General features: G+C 54.3%; 1 protein-coding gene across 3 annotated transcripts in view; it reads right to left on the bottom strand.

The window, feature by feature from the left end:
- The window catches only part of cux1a (cut-like homeobox 1a), a 116165-nt gene that overhangs the window by 66450 nt on the left and 32190 nt on the right, over nucleotides 1-17525 (bottom strand). For all 3 annotated transcript variants that reach the window (XM_066695519.1, XM_066695521.1, XM_066695520.1), the window contains exon 2: nucleotides 12905-13015. In XM_066695519.1, the coding sequence (XP_066551616.1) occupies nucleotides 12905-13015 (111 nt within the window). The remainder of the gene's footprint in view (nucleotides 1-12904; nucleotides 13016-17525) is intronic.

The raw sequence follows: 17525 nt of genomic DNA, 5'->3' as shown, positions 1-17525 counted from the left end.
GAGATTCGCAGATGGAGGAAGCCCGTCTGACACAACCGGGCTGATCCAAACCTGTTAATTGCTCCTCTCGCCTACAATTCACGGCTTTCTTCTGGAATCGAGCTGTTTATAACACCCGGATTAATCCAGCAACTGTAAACATCTCTATTTACCACCATCTGGGCTGTGCTTTACCGAGGATGGGCCGGGAGACAGCGAGGGTCTCGGGGCTCGAACTGGGGGGCCGCAAGAGACCAGAGACGACCCGGTCTCTGTGAAGGGACTCAACATGAACCAAGTTACAGAATTGATCCAGGGGTCTGTCTCGAAATCTCAACTGCAGCTTCAAAAGGAACTTCTGGGGGTGGGGCGGGGAGAAAAGTATTCCCACCAATTAAAAAATCATAAAGAGCTTGTTCCCGGTTTGACAGCTGCGCTCTCTCCTGCCAAGCGATAGTTAAAAGCCTGGGTGAGAGCGTGGAGGAGCGTGAGCGGGGATCCAGACAGTCGGGTTCAAAGCGGAGTAACGAAGCACAGAGGACAGGGGGGGAAGAGAAAAAACACACATACACACACACACACACACACACAAAACAGGAAAAACTGTTCTCCTGCAATTAGTTCTGATGAGCAGGTCTGCCTGGCAGCCAGCTATTGAGGGACTATTTATAGAGATTGCTTCAGGACAAAACCTGCGATGCAGCCATGCAGATCAGAGGAGGAGGGGGGGAGGAAAAAGAGAGAGACGGAGAGAGAGAGAGAAAGAGAGTGAGAGAGAGAGAGGGAGAGAGTGCCCGTCTTCCACTCTGCTACCCAATTCAGGCAGGGCCCGGACCGGGTGCCCCGGCTGTGGACACAGAGCTCCACACACGGCCCGGTGACCTCACACGCTCAGCTGCCACCGCACAATGTGGTAAACAATGTGGCGCTGCGGCACAGGTGCGATGGAGAGCACGAGACCCTGTACCTGGAGCTCCACCGGAAGCCCCACCGATGCTAAATATAATCTGCAGCAAGGTCAGCTCCCGGGCTGCTGCCACCCACGTTTAATAACTCACCGGCAGGCAGTGGCACTTCAGAGGAGAGCTGGGGGGGGCAGGGCGCCGGTGAGAGCGCCACCAGGCTGTAAACACGCCGTACTGCGAAAGGCACAGGCATTGAGCTCCGCTGAAAGACTGGAGGAAATATCAGCGGCTTCCAATCGGCTTTCATCTTTACCGGCCGTAAAACAACAACTTCGGAGTATTTCCATACACACAAACAATGCGTAGAACTCTCCATACATGTTGGAGTGTGTGTTTAATGATGCGTTTGTGGGCAGGAGAGAGAATATGATAAGTTATGCCATCTAAGTGTTCACACAGATGGACTCCAGACTCTGGGCACCGGTGTCCTTTAGTTCTGCGATTCAGAGTGCGGAGCTACAGGACGTCTACTAAGAGTGACGGCCATCTATTGGTGGAGTACAGTATAGGAGCAGACAGTGCGGGAGGATGGGGGGCGGGTTCTGCCAGAAAAAGCCTCTGAAAGTGCAGGAGAGAGAGAGGGGGGGGAGGGAGCAGCGAGCTGGCAAGAGCGAGGAAGTGCGCGGTGCGAGTGTGAGAGCGGGCAGCGGGGGCAGCCACGTCAGAGAGGCATCTGCTGAGTAACAAACATCATCTCCTCCTGAAATATTTACTATGGAGAGCTCAGCTACAGCAGCAGCGCACAGACACACACACACACACAAAGACACATGCACACACACACACACAGAGCAACACACCAGTGGCACCAGCTCAGAGGCACAGGAATGGAAAAGCGCTTTCCTTGCAGAAGTGCCAGAAAGGGATGGGGCCACAAGTCCTGCCTGTATAGGAAGAGAGGCCATTTTGGAGTCACAGAGAGCGAGAGAGAGAGAGAGCGCGAGAGAGAGCGTGTGTGTGTTTGAGGGAGAGAGAGAGCGAGTGTGTAAGTGTGTGTGTGTGAGAGAGAGAGAGAGAGAGGTGGGAAACGGTGTTCCTGAGTTGGGGGGGATTAAGAGGAGATGAATATAAACACTGGCAGTGGAATACCAGTGGGGCAGGGCCTGCACACAGAGAGAGAGAGAGAGAGAGAGAGAGAGAGAGAGAGAGAGAGAGGGAGGGAGAGAAGGAGGGAGGGAGGGGTGGTGAGGATCACTCAGGACACTGGAGAGCTGGCAAAGAAAACTGACGACAGGAACTCGCACACAGTCGAGCCAATGGAAACCTCTTTCTACTCACGGTTGTATTTAACTGGTCAGCACGCAGCTCGGGCACTGCCCAGAACACAGTCTTGTGCAGCCCGTTACTGATTTTTGCGTTTGTTTGTTTGTGTTATTGAAATGCCCACACCTCCTCTGAGCCGTCCACACTGTTACTCACACACCTGACACGAGTACAAGCTAGTGCCGCCCAGTAAGAACGCTTCAAACCAGTTAAAAGCCACACTTTCACCTCAGACACACACACTCAGTCACACACACGCACTCACACAGTCTGCCGCGGCCCCGTGCGCTCCCCCAGCCACGAGCGAAGGTGAAAGCGCTCCCGTGCCAAGACTGTATATACACCGCAATTTGTTACTGCGAGAAAACCATCTGTTTCTCGGTACCTCTATCCTCAGAGGGCGAATTACAGCCAGCGCTCGACATAAAACATCAATTTAAACCATCAGCTATTCATAATTCCACATGGCGAACGAGGAGCAGGGCGGTAGCGGCTGGGAGCACCGCGGTGGTGCGGAGGGGGCCGGGCGGGAAGAAGTGAGAGGAGAAAAGTCAACAGCAGAGAGGTTTAACGTCTAGTAAACAACATCAGCCGGGGCGAGGGAACAAACCCCAGCCATACACAGTCCCCTGTACACGGGCTGCCCTGGGACCGGTCACACCACAGCACCACCACCCTGGCACCCTCCCACGGACCCCCGAGGACCCCCTGTTTCACACAAACACATACATCCCTTCTGTGCTCCATATTCAATGACCTGAGCAGCACAACACACAGGTCCAGATGTAAAGCCGAGGTTTTAATCCCTGCTGGTACACGTCTCCAAGTACAACTTGGTGTAATAAATCTTATTTTTAGGGACCCCCGGATGCCAGGGGCGGGGGAGCGAGTGATTCTCAGACCGAGGGCGAATCAAAGTGCTTGAGCCGCCAGAAGAAAGTTTTTTTTGCCAGCTTTGTGTCGGCAGGTCAAATTAACCTGCTTTAGAGGTTAGGGAGGTGCCAGCAGGAACCGGTCTCAGTCCAGCAGCAACAGCCAGCCCGTCTCGGTGCTTAGCAGAAGTCAGGTTAAAAACCAGACACGCAGGTTTACCAGTAACCCGAGGCGGCTGCACCTTGAGACAGCCCGACACGTGAGCCGGTGTGTGCAGAGTTTTGCCAGCTAAGCAGAAGGTAGGGGGTGGACTCTTATCATCCTGCCGATGCACGAGATCCCATCGGCGGGGAACTCTCCCTCTCTCCCTCCCTCTCTCCCTCTCTCCCTCTCTCCCTCTCTCTCTCTCTCTCTCTCTCTCTCTCTCTCCCTCTCACCGGCCATGGGAAGCGCGGCGAGTGCGGGGGGCTCGGTAACGACACGCCGGGGATAATGGGGCAGGATGAAGGGCGACTCCATTAGGAGGTCACTCTGCTCCGCCGTAATTGGGAGAACAAACACTGAGTAAACACATTAATGTCACTCCGCGCATCCATCGATGGCCGCATTCACAGACAGTGACTCATCAGAGCCGGGCTGCAGTAATGAGAAACTGAAGAGGCTGGCAGAGAGACGCTGTTCCCCTCACTCTCTCACTCTCACACACACACACACACACACACACGCACATGCACACACACACAGACGCAGAGACGCACTCTCACACACACACACACACACACACACACACGCACATGCACACACACACAGACGCAGAGACACACTCACACACAAACTCACAGAGACTGACACACACACACACACACACACACACATTTACACTCACACACACAGAGACAGAGACACTCACACATTTACACACACAGAGACAAACACAGACACTCACACAGACAGACTCTCACATTTACACACACTCACTCATACACTCCTGAGCCTGTCCTACACAGCCATCTTGATTATTTTATTTTTTTTGGCCAAGGAATCGCTGCCTGAAAAAAAAATAGAAAAAGTGCGGCGAATGAACAGATCCACACTCCCCCCCAGTGCCAAGAGGAAGAGGGAGGAAATAATCGCCGCCATTCCTGTGCCGAGACGCCGGAGCCACACTCATCGAGAGAGACTTTGTCTTCCTGCATCGACCCAGGGAAGCCAGGCGTTCACCCAGACCCCCACTGTGCTCTCTGCCCTGCCTGGGTCCCGGGGAACGTCCGCGGTGACCCTCAGTGGGGGTGCCAGGCCGAATGTTTTCATGAGATCTCTGACGTCCGGATTCAAAACCGTTAAATTACCGAGACTCGAGCCCTGCCCGGCACTGTTGACCGCAGGGGAGGAAAGACGCACACAAAAAAATAACATGAAAGCCTCCCCCCCAGTCCCCAGCCCACAGCCCAGACTCTCTGCCTGCGTTTGCAGCACAAACAGCCTCTTCCAGGTGAAAACCCAATCGCGGCCGTCTGTGGAAAATCGAGCTCCGGTCTGCCCACCTACAGAACCAATATTATGGTTGGTAATAGAGGAGGCACTGTTCTCAGCAGAGGCAAATTCCATTACGGCCATAAGTAAACAATAATCACATTGAGTCATGCATTTTTCTGAGCTAAAAATAAGAACCTGTTCATTACTAACAGCCGGCAGCGAAACCACCTGAAAGATCTGACGACTCATCAGATCCGGGAGGCCGGGCCGGTCGAGGCCGCTCAGTGGAGGACGGGGTCACCTCCAGCAGGCCGCCACGGTCACTTCCTGTTCTGACGCTCATGGGCTCCGACACGCTGAGCGGGGCTTTGGTGAGCCGTGTGCCAGGTGACCGGGCTCAGTCTGCACCAGCCCTGCGACGGAACCGAAATTCGCCCAAGAGATCGAGAGGGACCATTGACACGGGACACAAAACACAGCCCCCTGACGTCGCTACCTACTGCCCGTGTCAGACCAGACCACCCAGGGAGGACGGGGAGGAAGCTCAGGGTGGAAGTGATGGGAAGCTCAGAGGGGCCACTAGTGAAGCGTTACGTGCAACAGTGATATACGTCCCCACAGCATTTCCTCTGGGGTCAACCCTTCACTAACAAAGCACTGTGGGACAGCGGCTCCATACTACCAGTTTACTGAACAAGACCGTACGTCAACAAGAGCGGGAAACTGGGAAAAACACGAAATCGATCTAGAAAATAGAAACTGCTTCTGTAAGTAGACAGACCACTGGACCAGGTCACCTCCTCCACTGGCACAGCTAGTGCCTTCCTGGGACGCTCATCTTCTCATTACTCACAGCGGTAATCATTAATTTGTCCGCTGAAGATGAAGTACAGGATTCCAGGACTCAAAGGCCGCCGTCCCGCTCTGTGCCACGCAGCTCTGCCATCGCAACTGTTACCACCCACGACCCAAAACAACGACATATACATCAACAAAACTAAAAGGGATCTCTGTCCAACCCAACGCTCACACCGATGCTCAGGAAACTCGATAAAGACGGGTGGCTGCAGAAGCCCACCCTGGTCTCCCTGTGTCGCTGATGAGAGGAGCAGGAAAGCCAAGCCAGCTGTTGACGAGTGCAAGAGGATCCTGTATAAACAGAGTCCATCATGCCAGGGGGCCCCGCTTCGACAGAGAGACTAGCATGACCACCTCATCCCACCCCGGCACGCAGGCCGGGCCGGCTCTGCCCCGACGGCAGGACGACACTCCCAGCCTTCTCGGGACACCGAGACGGATGCCGCAAGTGAAACAAGGGCCACCGACAGCGGTTTTCTAAGACACGTGTTCCGTTTTCTTGTCGTCGTTGTGGTTTTTACGATTGTGCTGCTTGTCGTTTGTTACGGGTCCGGGTGACGATCTGCTCAGATTGTCTCAGTCTCCCTCCTGCCACAGCGAGCGCAAAGATGGTGCGCGATAAAGTGAGCTGACTATTAATAAAGAAATATACATGCAGACACACACACACAACATGCCATTAGGGGTGAGACTCGGCACGGGGACACAGGCTTTGAGAGCACAGGGGCAGGGGGCCGTACTGCCTCTTCATCTGTCCAGAGCCCCGGCCTGCGGGGAGGGGGGGCATGACAGATCGGCTGTCGACAGAGCAGACACAGGAAGACGGATGGGGATCTGCTCTCTGGGAGAGACGGCACCGAGGATCCCGGGGGAGGCGGGCAGAATACGGGTTCCCGTCGGGGGAGCGGAAATCCAATCCCCACCTGGGCAGAAAACCCAGTCTGCCTAAACCTCCACACATGCCTCACCTCCTCTGAACACTCCTCCTCTTCCTCCCTCTCTCTCTCCCTCTCTCTCTCCCTCTCTCTGTCTTGGCTTCTATTACAGCTCACTTCCTGCCCTGCTGTGCGTCAGAGCCGTGGCTATGCTGTGGCGTCTGACACACCAGGGTACCCGACCGCCGCACATTTGCACAATTGATGCCATGTTTGTTTATTCTCGGTCTATTGGGGTGTACCCCCCCACCTCCTCTGCATGACACCCTGCTCCTCAATTCGATGTCCAGTGGGTGAGCTGGACACTACTGTCAAATCCGGAGCCAAGGATCGACCTCGAACACTGAGCTACGGGCTGCCACCTCTAGCACCGACACTGGGGGGGGAGCAAAGGGAAGGCAATACGAATGGGGGAGGGGGGGATTTCCTTTTTTTTTAAAGGAGCTAATTATCTAAGTGAGCCTTTCAAGATCTGAGAGGCGGAGCTGCGCTGGCAGGCCAAGGACAATCTCCCTTTTCTACTGGGATCATGGTAACGACCTCCCCCAGAAGACAGACTCATTCCACACATTCTTCCCTTGAAAAAGAGAGAAAAAGTCTACCAGCGTCACAGATGACAGGAAGTTGTGCTGCATCAAAGAGGGATGTGCAGGAGCGGGCCTGTGTACTGTGGAGCTGCTGTGTGGACCAAGCGCACCGCCCAGCGCTGCCACCCCCGCCCCCCCGAGCAGCACCCGTTTGATGACTGGTAGCAAAGCTGAATGCAAGATGGAAACAATTTCCAGTGAAACGGCACTACGAGCACAAGCTGTGGTTTGTTGTTCATGTTCTTCATTAGCATCAACACGGGCTTTAACTCCTCGTTGGGCAGGGGACTGAGCCGTGCTCGATCACAACTTCAGCTCACGTGCAGAAGCAGGAAGTCTGAGGAAAGAGCAGCAGCATCTGAGACCAGTTGAAGAGGAAACCAGCTCACAGGTGGAGCGGTCCTGGAGTCGCCACAGTGCCCATCGATCTGCCTGGCGTGGAGACCAGGGTAGCTGAGCTGCTCGGCCATGCGAGCATTCTTTGACCCTGAACCCTGGGGAAGAATGTGTCCTGTTCTGACCGCAGACGGGTAAATCCACAAAGCTCGGTAGAGTCGTGTGAACCTGAATCACCGCGATGGCACCCATCGTGTCCCACCAAGACCCCCATACCCAACCAATATCAAACTGTATCCCCACCGCCACCTCACTTGCTCCCCCCCCACCAGATGTCTCCTAAACTCTGACGTCTCTGTGCCAAGGCCTGTCACAAGGCGGAGAGGAAAACGGCTCAAAACCATCTGCGAACATTTTCAAAGGTTTTCCTTTTCTATTTTAAGGTCTCCTGCATTATTGGCAGAACTGAGCGGGCCTGGAGCTGAGCCGAGCCGCCGTACCGAGGGCGGCACCGAGAAGAGTCCTGGGCAGGCTGCTCCAACACGGCCCTGCTTCCCTGAAAAGCGTACAATGTGAAATGTGTAGGTTTATTAAATTCTAACCGTGGCTGGTCTGTCATCCTGTCCTGGCCTAGTGACGAGTCAATACAGTATGCTTTTGTTCCATTGCTTGAAGAGAGAGAGAAATGATGACTAACTTCATCAACAAGATTACAAAATAGCTTCAGCTACAGAAAGTAGAACTTCCCAGTGCCGGGCGTGGGAAAGCTCCCTGCAGGCCTGGGTTATCAGAGAGATCTGCAGGCCCCTCTTCTCACGGAGTGTGGAGAACGCGGATTTATGGGCGAGTGTGGGAGCGTCTCCTTCGAGGCCAGACAGGCAGACGTTCTGTGGGGGTCACCGAGGCCGGCTGCCTCTGATCCCCCAGAACCTCCCATAGTGACGTAGCTGAGCTCTCGCTGGCCCTTATGCCCCGGGGCTTCACTAGAACCGCACATAATATCATGGCCGAGCTCTCGTTGGCCCTTAGGGCTTCACTAGAACCCCCACAGTGACGTGGTCCCTCGCTGGCCCCTACACAACAGGGCATGAGAGGAGCTGGTGGGATTACAATAGGGGCCATGGAACGAGTCTGGTGCGCATCTCAATTAGTAATTGCAGAATAACGATGGCTCACAGGGTTTCTGGTAATTTCTTAAGTTGCACATACTGACTGCTGTGTATCAATACCTTCACACCCAGTGTACGAACACTGACCCGGGAGATCGGTGGGTCTCCTGTAACGCGGAGGCCTGCGCTCTGTGAGGCAGCTAGCTGGTATTAGAAACTGACTCTTCAAAGACGACGACGACGACCTCCATTTCACCTGGCCGGACCACCTGCTTCCCACAGGGGCCCGTCGGTGCTGCGGGGGAGACTCGGCCCGCGATCAAATTCCTGAGTCAGAGCGGATTACAAGGAACGCCTCTTAAATCAATAGCTTGTTTCACTGGAGAGGCATCCACGCTGGGTTTTCTCACTGTCTAGCTGGTAAATATCCTCGCGTCGTGTTAAACAGAGCTATAATTAACTGTGCAAGACGCCAGTCAGCCAGAGCTGGCACGGTGCCAGCGGATCAGCCCTAATTACTATATTCACTTTGTCAGGAACGCTCACTTTACAGCTCCTTCTGATTCGCCCTGGCAGCCCCTGAAATCCCTCGGCACAAAACATCACATCCTCCGACGGCTGGTCTTTTAATCACAGGCGACGAGCTGCAGGCAGGCAGGCAGGCAAGCGGCTTCCCAGGCCGCCTGGGGTAGCCCAGAGAGAGAGGGAGGGAGGGGGAGAGAGAGCGAGAGAGAGAGAGGGAGGGAGAGGGAGAGAGATGGAAAGAGAGAGAGAGCAGGGTCTCAGCCCTGCCCAGTCGAGGCACTGCTGCTCTCAGCAAGCATCTCTGACTCTGACATTCCTCTGGACTCCATCCATGGCTCAGACCAGCACCGCTGTGCTCCACACACAGGGCACGATCCAGACAACAACTGAACAGATTAAACACAGGCCCGCTCCGGGCCACAGCCACTGCTGGCTGAGGGGACCCTCCTGCCACAGAAAACACTGCGGTTGAACTGCACCAGAGGTTTCCCCAGTAAATACACACACACAGTTATTTCAACATATACATTAGAATATTTTTGGGGGACTGGGGCCACACTGGGGATTAAGGGCCCCAGTCCCTGCAGGAGCCTGACTAGCCTGACACTGAGAGCATGAGGGCCATGCTGCTATTGTGGGTGGGCATGCATGACTTGAAAAACTAAAGGTTGGTCTCTCTCTGTGCGTCTCTACTCTCTCTCCTCTCTCTGGTCTCCCTTGGAGAGGGTCTGTCAGCTGATGGGCACGACTGGGCACGACTGGCAGCCGTGTTTAAACATACTCTGTCTATATCTGGCTGGCGTAGCAAAAGCACTTTCGAAAAGAACTGCTTTAAATAATGGATGTCCGAGGTGATGAGAAATGGCTTTTGATGATAAAAGGCACTAAGTTACCCCCCTGGTGCCAACATGGAGGCCGACCGGTAAAGTGGGACACTGTGAGGAGGGGCCACAGACTCAGGGCAGGAGAGGGGGTGTGGTGTGGGACAGACACAGGGCAGGACACTAATACAGTGGAACAAAAAAAGCACAGGAAGGAGCAATCGAGAGATCAGGGGCCGATTCTGACTCCCAGCGTGGAAAATGGGCAGAAATGTGACCAAGGAGCTGGCGAGTCAATACAAAACGAGTCAACCCCCCCTCCCCCCCGGTCGCTGAGCCGCAGCGTCTCGCTCTCTTCACCGCTTTAGTGAATGGGGGGGGGCGGGGGGGGTCGTGACAAGGATGAATTAGCACAACTGCGTGCCGTAATGACCCAATTTCCATATTCATACAGGCAGCTCGGCTCTGCAGTGTCCACAGCGAAGGGGGCTGGGAAAACATCACTGCGGGGGTCAGCATGTATCACTAATTCACAGGGGGGGGGGGCAGTGCATGTTCTTGCTTGATATTTCATTGAGGCTCGATAGTTATTAATAACAGTCGCGGTCAGGTCAGATCAGGACTGCGGGGGGTGGGGAGGGGGGGTGCTGTTCTAGGATTCCCAAAGCGGGATGTCGATGCGAAAAACAGCTAAGGCCCCCGACGGACAGCGCTGAAGCCGGATTGCACGGTTGTGCGTTTGTTTCCGCTCCCCAGGAAGTCTCGGAGCGGAGAAACGGGAGCCGGGCCGATACTGGGAGCCACAGAACTCCGGAGCAATTAAGGAGCTCTCCGGCTCCGAGCGACAGAGGATGAAATTTCCTGCGCTCAGCCGGGAGCCCTTGATGTTCTCGTACCTCGGACCCGGGCCGGGGGAGCCAGATCATTTTTTTTTTCCAGAGTTCACAGAATCCCCGGGAACACGGCCTCCCAGCCAAAACGCCGGCACGATTAATTTAGTAACGGGTTATTAAGCTCGAACATAAATTGCAACCCTGGACGTTTTAAAAGGAAAAGAAGCCTGATTTATTGGAGGGCTGGAGACAAAGCAGGTTTTTATTTTCCATTTATTCATCAACACTCTTCGGAGCGGGAACTCACGAGGAATTCGAGGGGGTGGGGGGTGAAAAAGAGGAGGAGGGGAAAAAGAAGAGAAGGGAAAAGAATTGTAGACTACCGCAGCTAGAGGAGTAGTAATGGCTTCCCTAATGAAAAACAAGGAGGTTGCGATGAAAGGGGGGAAAGGCGAGATCAATGAGGGTCTTTGCAGCATTATCCACACTTGGCTCTTGGGGGGCTAATCGAGTGAAACTCGACTCTTGCTGCCTATTACGAATAGCCTGACAACTGGTCGCTGATTTCGTCATTGTACTCTTCAAAGCGGGCGAATTACACCTAGAATGAACACCAAAATAATTGAAGCATCATCCTACAGAGACTCAACAAAGTTTCCACAGCGCCGGGATTCGTGTCAAAACTCCACATCTGTGACAGAACACACAGGCCGGGATCGCTGGGCACTCTCTCTCACTCTCACTCTCTCACTCTCTCCCTCTCCGACCATCTCACTCTTTACCACATCAAACCAGAGGAGCTTTTCCAGATCAGCAGGGACACACGCACCCGGGGACACAAATGGAAATTGGGCTTCAAGGCATTCAAGACAGAAAACAGGAGACACTTCTTCACACAGAGCCCTCCCTGAAGACTCGGTCCGATCCGTATTGTGATCCTCTTACATGTCCTCCTCCATGGCGCGCTCTGCTCTGAACAGGGAAGGTGAGTTAAGCTCTCCTTCAGCCACAGGTCTGTAATCTGCATAAACTCCGCCGTCCAAAGACTGCCTGCCCCCCCCCTGCATTTGCCTAATCTCAGGCCCATCATTCCAGTCAATTACACAACTGCACACTCCTGAGCCGCGTCTAATCCTGATTAAACTATTTGTTGGTGATAAGTACCTCATATTTCCTGGCTCCTGCATTAGAGCTCCATCGTTATGCAACACTTGAGCAAACAGGAGGAAGTTAACCCCCCCGACACACTCAAACACACCCTGCCCTCCCAAGCATCCCCACCCCCCCTCCACGCCCCAGTCACCTAGTCGTCTGCAGCGTTAACCCCTTCTCTGCCTGACACGGCCCTCTATGCCCAACCGCGCCTGTCCTGCGAAGTCCGAGACCAGCCAAGGAGCGCTGGGCGGGCGGCACCGGTCAGGCAGCCTCCTCACTTCCCTCTGAAGACACAAGCACGACCCGCCAGGCAGGGCTCAGATCACGGCAGCACATCACTCACGCTAACAACTCAGATCAGCAGCAGAGATCCAGCCCAATTAAAGCAACACTCCCATCCGAAGCACTTGAATCCAGCGAGGCCTTCTCTCAGACCCGTGACATCACAGAACTGGGCTCTGTTCATAACTCTCGACAAGGTCAGCAGCCCGGCCAGCCAGGCGAGGGTAATACTCCTTAAAAGGGGCTTCTGTCACAGGAGGACAGATGGATTATGGGAGAAGGCCTGCTCCCCAGCCTTCACATCCTGTGCTTGGACTGCAGTCGTGAACTCTCGTCTGTTATCGCTCTCCATCCTTCACAGCTTCTCTCACACAGCTGCGCCCGCCGCACTCCGGCCCGAGCACGTGTATGAAATTAATTATTTCCACTGCGTTCCAACACTGCACAGTGAAGCCGGCGTATCGCTCTCGACTCCTCTGGTGCTTTATATCGGGTACCAGTGAAACAACGGTGTTGGTGGGATCCTGGGCCCTCTTCTCTCTGGGGTCCCTTCAAGACATCAGAGAGATACAGCGCCGCTTTGACACAGAAGGGCGCCGTCGAGACACAGAGGCTTATCGGCCGTGAAATGTAAAGAAGGAACCAACGACGCGAGGACAACCTGATCGGAGTCCAAACGCCCGTGCAGGAATAAAAGAGCAGCACATTGAGCATGGAAACAGATTCATACAATCCCACGGACGAGCTGGGGACGGGAACAGTGACAAGACAGGCCCGCCTCCGCCTTCACACAATCCCCTATAGGCACAGAGCGCCATGCTGAGGGGGCGACGGCAGACTTCACCACAGCATCTCAAGATCCTGAATGTGCCACAACCGCCCCCCCGCCCCCCCCGGTGAGACTCACCTCTGGTGTGTTCTTCTTGAACTCGCGGCTCTGGTCGATGAGCTTTTTCCTGGACTGTTCGCTCTCATCCTGTCGGTTGGCCAGTACTGTGGCGGTGGCGTCGAGTTCTCTCTGCGAAGGAAACACAAGACAAGGCCTGTAATTACACGCAGCTCAGCAGGGGGGCCCTCATTTGCATCGGAAGACAAACAAAACCCCGTCTGCACAGCAGCCTGGCGCGGAGTGCCAGGACACGGCTTCACACTGACGGAGGAGGACGGAGGGAGGGAGGGAGGGGGAGAGAGAGAGGGGAGGGGGGTATGCTGCTCATCCAGCCCAGAGCACAGATCTGCAGCGCACTGCGCGACACACAGCCTCCCAGAGCCACACTGGCACACCTCCTGTACACTGTGAGCGTAGCGCCGTGCACCGCCGCCGAGGAGGGAGGCTGCCGTTCGGCCTGACATGCATCCATTCAGCACAGAGCTCTCTAAACACGCCAGCCAAAACACCCTAAACACTTGACTGAAACAACACACAACGCCAAACAATGCTCCACATAGAAACGACTGACTACATTAAATAAAATATAGGATTTTTCTGAGTCTGCAGTTTTGAATTGCAAGTTTTGACTAAAGTTAGTGAAAAATGCGTTGACGTCATATATATGCATCTGTATCTATAGACATGCTCACATACATATAAATAGATATATAGAGAGAGTGAGAGGGAGGTGGAGGGACAAAATTGATTGGCACACTCCTCCCCGCTCCGTGCGGGAATGTCCTACTGAGAGACTGAGGACCTGAACCTTTTCACCCTGGAACAGAGGAGACTACGTGGGGACTTGATCCAAGTCTTCAAAATCATGAAAGGCATCGACCACATCAAACCAGAGGAGCTTTTCCAGATCAGCAGGGACACACGCACCCGGGGACACAAATGGAAATTGGGCTTCAAGGCATTCAAGACAGAAAACAGGAGACACTTCTTCACACAGAGAGGCGTCACAATCTGAACAAACTCCCCAGCGATGTGGCTGAAGAGACAATTTGGGAACTTTCAAAAACAGACTGGATAGGATCCTTGGATCACTTAGTTATTAATGGACATCAAACGAGCACGATGGGGCGAATGGCCTCCTCTCGTTTGTAAACTTTCTTATGTTTCTCTGTATCGGCTGACATCTGGGAGCCAGATGCAGGAAAACAAATCAAGTTAATTAGGCTGCAGCTCTGCTCAGCAGACTGAAGCCCCGCTCGGCGGCCCGGCCCAGCCCGGCTCAGCCCTCCACTCCCGCCACTGCCTCCCGCTGCCGGCACTGTACAGTTACTGCGTTTATTGGGCCGAGGTGACTACTAACACAGATATGAAACCTAACGCTCATAAAAGCTGACGAACACAGTAATCTATTAAGCATGACAACCCCCCCTTACAACTTAAAGCACTGACAGCTAAAGTGGCACATTATTAAAAACACAAGATGCCTCATTAAAAATCACACTGCATGATGGATACAGCGCCTGCTTCCCTACGAACTGCAATGATTCTGCCACTTGTCATCGCAGGCAGGAGCCTCCCACACCGGTGGCACAGAGTTACGGGCGTCCCTGGCGTCTGAGGGGAAAGGTGAACCAGCCGGGCCCAGCCTCACCGAGGGCCACACAGCCGGGACCGGACAGCAGGCGAACTCAGCCCGTTATTGGGCCTCAGAGCGGGGTTCCGTACTGCAGGTCTCAGGGCCTCACAGAGCCCCGTCACGCAGGCCGAGAGCCCCAGCCTGAAGACTCGGCCAGCGCGGGCCTGTCAGTTACCACATGTATCCCAGAGTCCCACTCGGACGTGAGCAGGGAACGAGCGCAGAGGGAGGGGCAGGACGAGCGGCACAGCTGCATGAGTGCAGAGCATTAATCCAGCCGAGTGGCTCCCGCTGCGTGCCATGGAAATAAACCGCAGGGGCCGGCAGGCAGGGCCCTGCTGTGGAGGTCAGGACGGACACAGGTCGCCCATGGGACACAAGCCCACAGCCAGCCTGGCCAGGCACAGGGAGAGAGGGGGCTTCTGGGAAAAGCAGCAGCACATCTTGGCCATTTCAGAGTTTCTCTCTCTCTACAGCTTAAGCTCTATCTCCCTCTCTCTTTCTTTCTCTCTGAAAGAAAATAAAAAACTTTCTTCCCCAGAGCCCCTGTCAAGTTATGCTCTTGAGACTGATTAGCAGATGCTGCTATTACGCCTATTATGCAAACGAATTGGCTAATCACTTAAAATTGATTAGCTGGAGGATTCTAAACCCTAATTCGCAGCAACCCCGGGACCCCCCCGGAGCTGGTCCATGGGAATATGGGGCATAATTAGGTTGTTATCAACAGGAATTCAGAGGGATCCCCCCTGCCCCTCTGCCCCGCACCCCTGCGCTGCGAGGCAATTCCCCAAACACACACAGCGCACACATGAAAGGCGCCTCCTGTTCCGCGCTGCTGGGATGTTTGAGTAGTTCGACCGGGGCTAACTGAGTCTCCTGTGTTTCGCTCCACAGTGGGCTCAGTCAGAGACGCTCGCTGCTGCCCCCTACGTCTACGGCCCACCCTGACTCAGCAGGCGGGCTTGTGCTCCGGCCTGCAGCGGCCCGGCACTCCAGCACGGCTATAGGCTGCGACTCCCGCGCTGCCTGGAGTTCACAACGAAGCTCACAGTGCGTCTAGTGGGACACGATCTCCAACGCCTGGACATGAAGACCATTATGGTTGCATGATCCCCAGGGCAAAGACCAGAGTCCGGGAAGTGGCAGTGGACTCCGCAGGCCTCATGGGACTGAAAACCTGACACTGACCAAAGTGGGGGTGGAAAACACCAATAACAAAACTGCTCCGACAACAAGAACGTCATGGTCGTGAGTTGGTTACAAGCCCAGATGCTGTTGTACAAGTTCCTGCGCCACTGTCCCTGCCCCCTGGCCTGGAAGGAGCCACGGCACTTCACGAGGAGCAGTTTGCATAAAAGACCAAATTGTACTCCATAATGGCTTTATAATTTTCCTAATGGAAGAATTTCGCTGGCTCAGGCAGCGGTGCTTGTCTTAGTTAATTTGTTCAGTAGTAAACGCTGATGGAACAGATTACCCGGCTCCCTCGAGAGCTCGTCTGTGCCAGATGCTATCAGCTGCATATGCAATGGGAAATATCATAAGGCCATTTCTATAGAGCCGGCACCGAAAGCAGAGCGCATCAGCGTTTTATTCGAATTAACGGCGGGGTAATGAAGTGCCGGGCCGCCGCTGCTCAGACTCCCCCCAGACAAACGGGATCACTTTCCAAATTAAATTTCAGGCTCATTAGGAGGAGGAGGAGGAGGAGGAGGAGGGAATAGGCGAGGGTGCAGTACAATAGCTCGGCTGTGAAACCTATGAAGAATAAGCTCTCAGTGTGGCGGCACAGAGGCGGTGCAGACGGGTGTGAGGCCGGGCAGGGCAGGGCAGGGCAGGTATTCGAGTACAGGCCGGAGCGGCTGAGAGCTGGCAACGATCTCATCGACACGCTGTAGAAAAACACCCAGCATCACTGGGAGGAGGAAGAAAAGGGATCCTTCGCACACAACTTACGAGATTTTATTCTGGGGGGGTTCTGTTTGGCAGCTCGTAAAGCCTGAAATGGACCAGATCTGTTTTCTATTTTAATCTGTTTTCCTAGCAGAGATTTTGAACTGAAAGGATATATTTAACTGATAAGAATCCAAGCAGTGAGTACAAGCAGATTAGGTAAGAGACTCCGTCAAGGGCAAACAACCGGGCTTCACCAGGACTCGGGGATCGAAAACACCGCCGAAGAGATGGACATTCTGCGAGTCGAGCCCTTCAGTGGGGGGATCTCTCTGCCCAGGTTTACTCTTTAACGAGGTTTAAACAATTTGCCGCATTACACTAGTCTGCATCTATTATGACAAACAAATATTTCCCACCAAAACCAGGGCATCTATTTAGAAGCACCGATTGCCTTGAAATAAAAGTACAAACGAATGTGCTGGGGGGAGAACAGGGTCCTGCTCATTCTACACTGCTGACATTATTTAACCTCCTCCTGCCCCCCAGAAAAAGTCAGAGCGTCGATTCACGACGGGAGGCGCGTTGAAGATTGTAAATCAATACTCTCGCTGACAGCAGGCTAATCTCCGAGTTTGTATCCGTCTCCGGTAGTCGGCTCCCCCTGCGGAGATGGCGCGGTGCGCGTGCGGATCTCACAGCGGAGTGGCCTGGCAAACACCGCGGGAGAAGGGAAAGTGAACCAGGGAAGTCGAGCTCTGCCGCCAACCCCCCCCCCAACAACACGTTTCCTGGCTGCACTTCCAAAAAGTCTGCCACCGGTAGAGCCGCCAACTGTTTGTCTGCGTGGTGAGAGAGGTGACAGGAAGACCTTGAGCGGGTGGGTGTGCAACACGCACCCGTTTCACACCGACCTGCTACACTTATCTTATCGAACGCGCCCGGGATCAGCCGGTTTCTTTCCCCAGTGTTGTCCCATTATTTACACTAGATTGGATAGGCAGAACAATAGGGGGTGAACAGTCTGAAACTGACCCAAAACCTTCACCTGTCCCTGAGCCGCGCACGGTAAGTTGGAAAGCTCAGCCACACTCTCTCTCACGCACA

This window comes from Amia ocellicauda, chromosome 22 (genome assembly GCF_036373705.1).
Source record: "Amia ocellicauda isolate fAmiCal2 chromosome 22, fAmiCal2.hap1, whole genome shotgun sequence".
Lineage (NCBI taxonomy): Eukaryota > Metazoa > Chordata > Actinopteri > Amiiformes > Amiidae > Amia > Amia ocellicauda.
The sequence above is the reverse complement of the archived record's forward strand: the minus strand, read 5'-3'. Positions and strand labels throughout refer to the sequence as shown.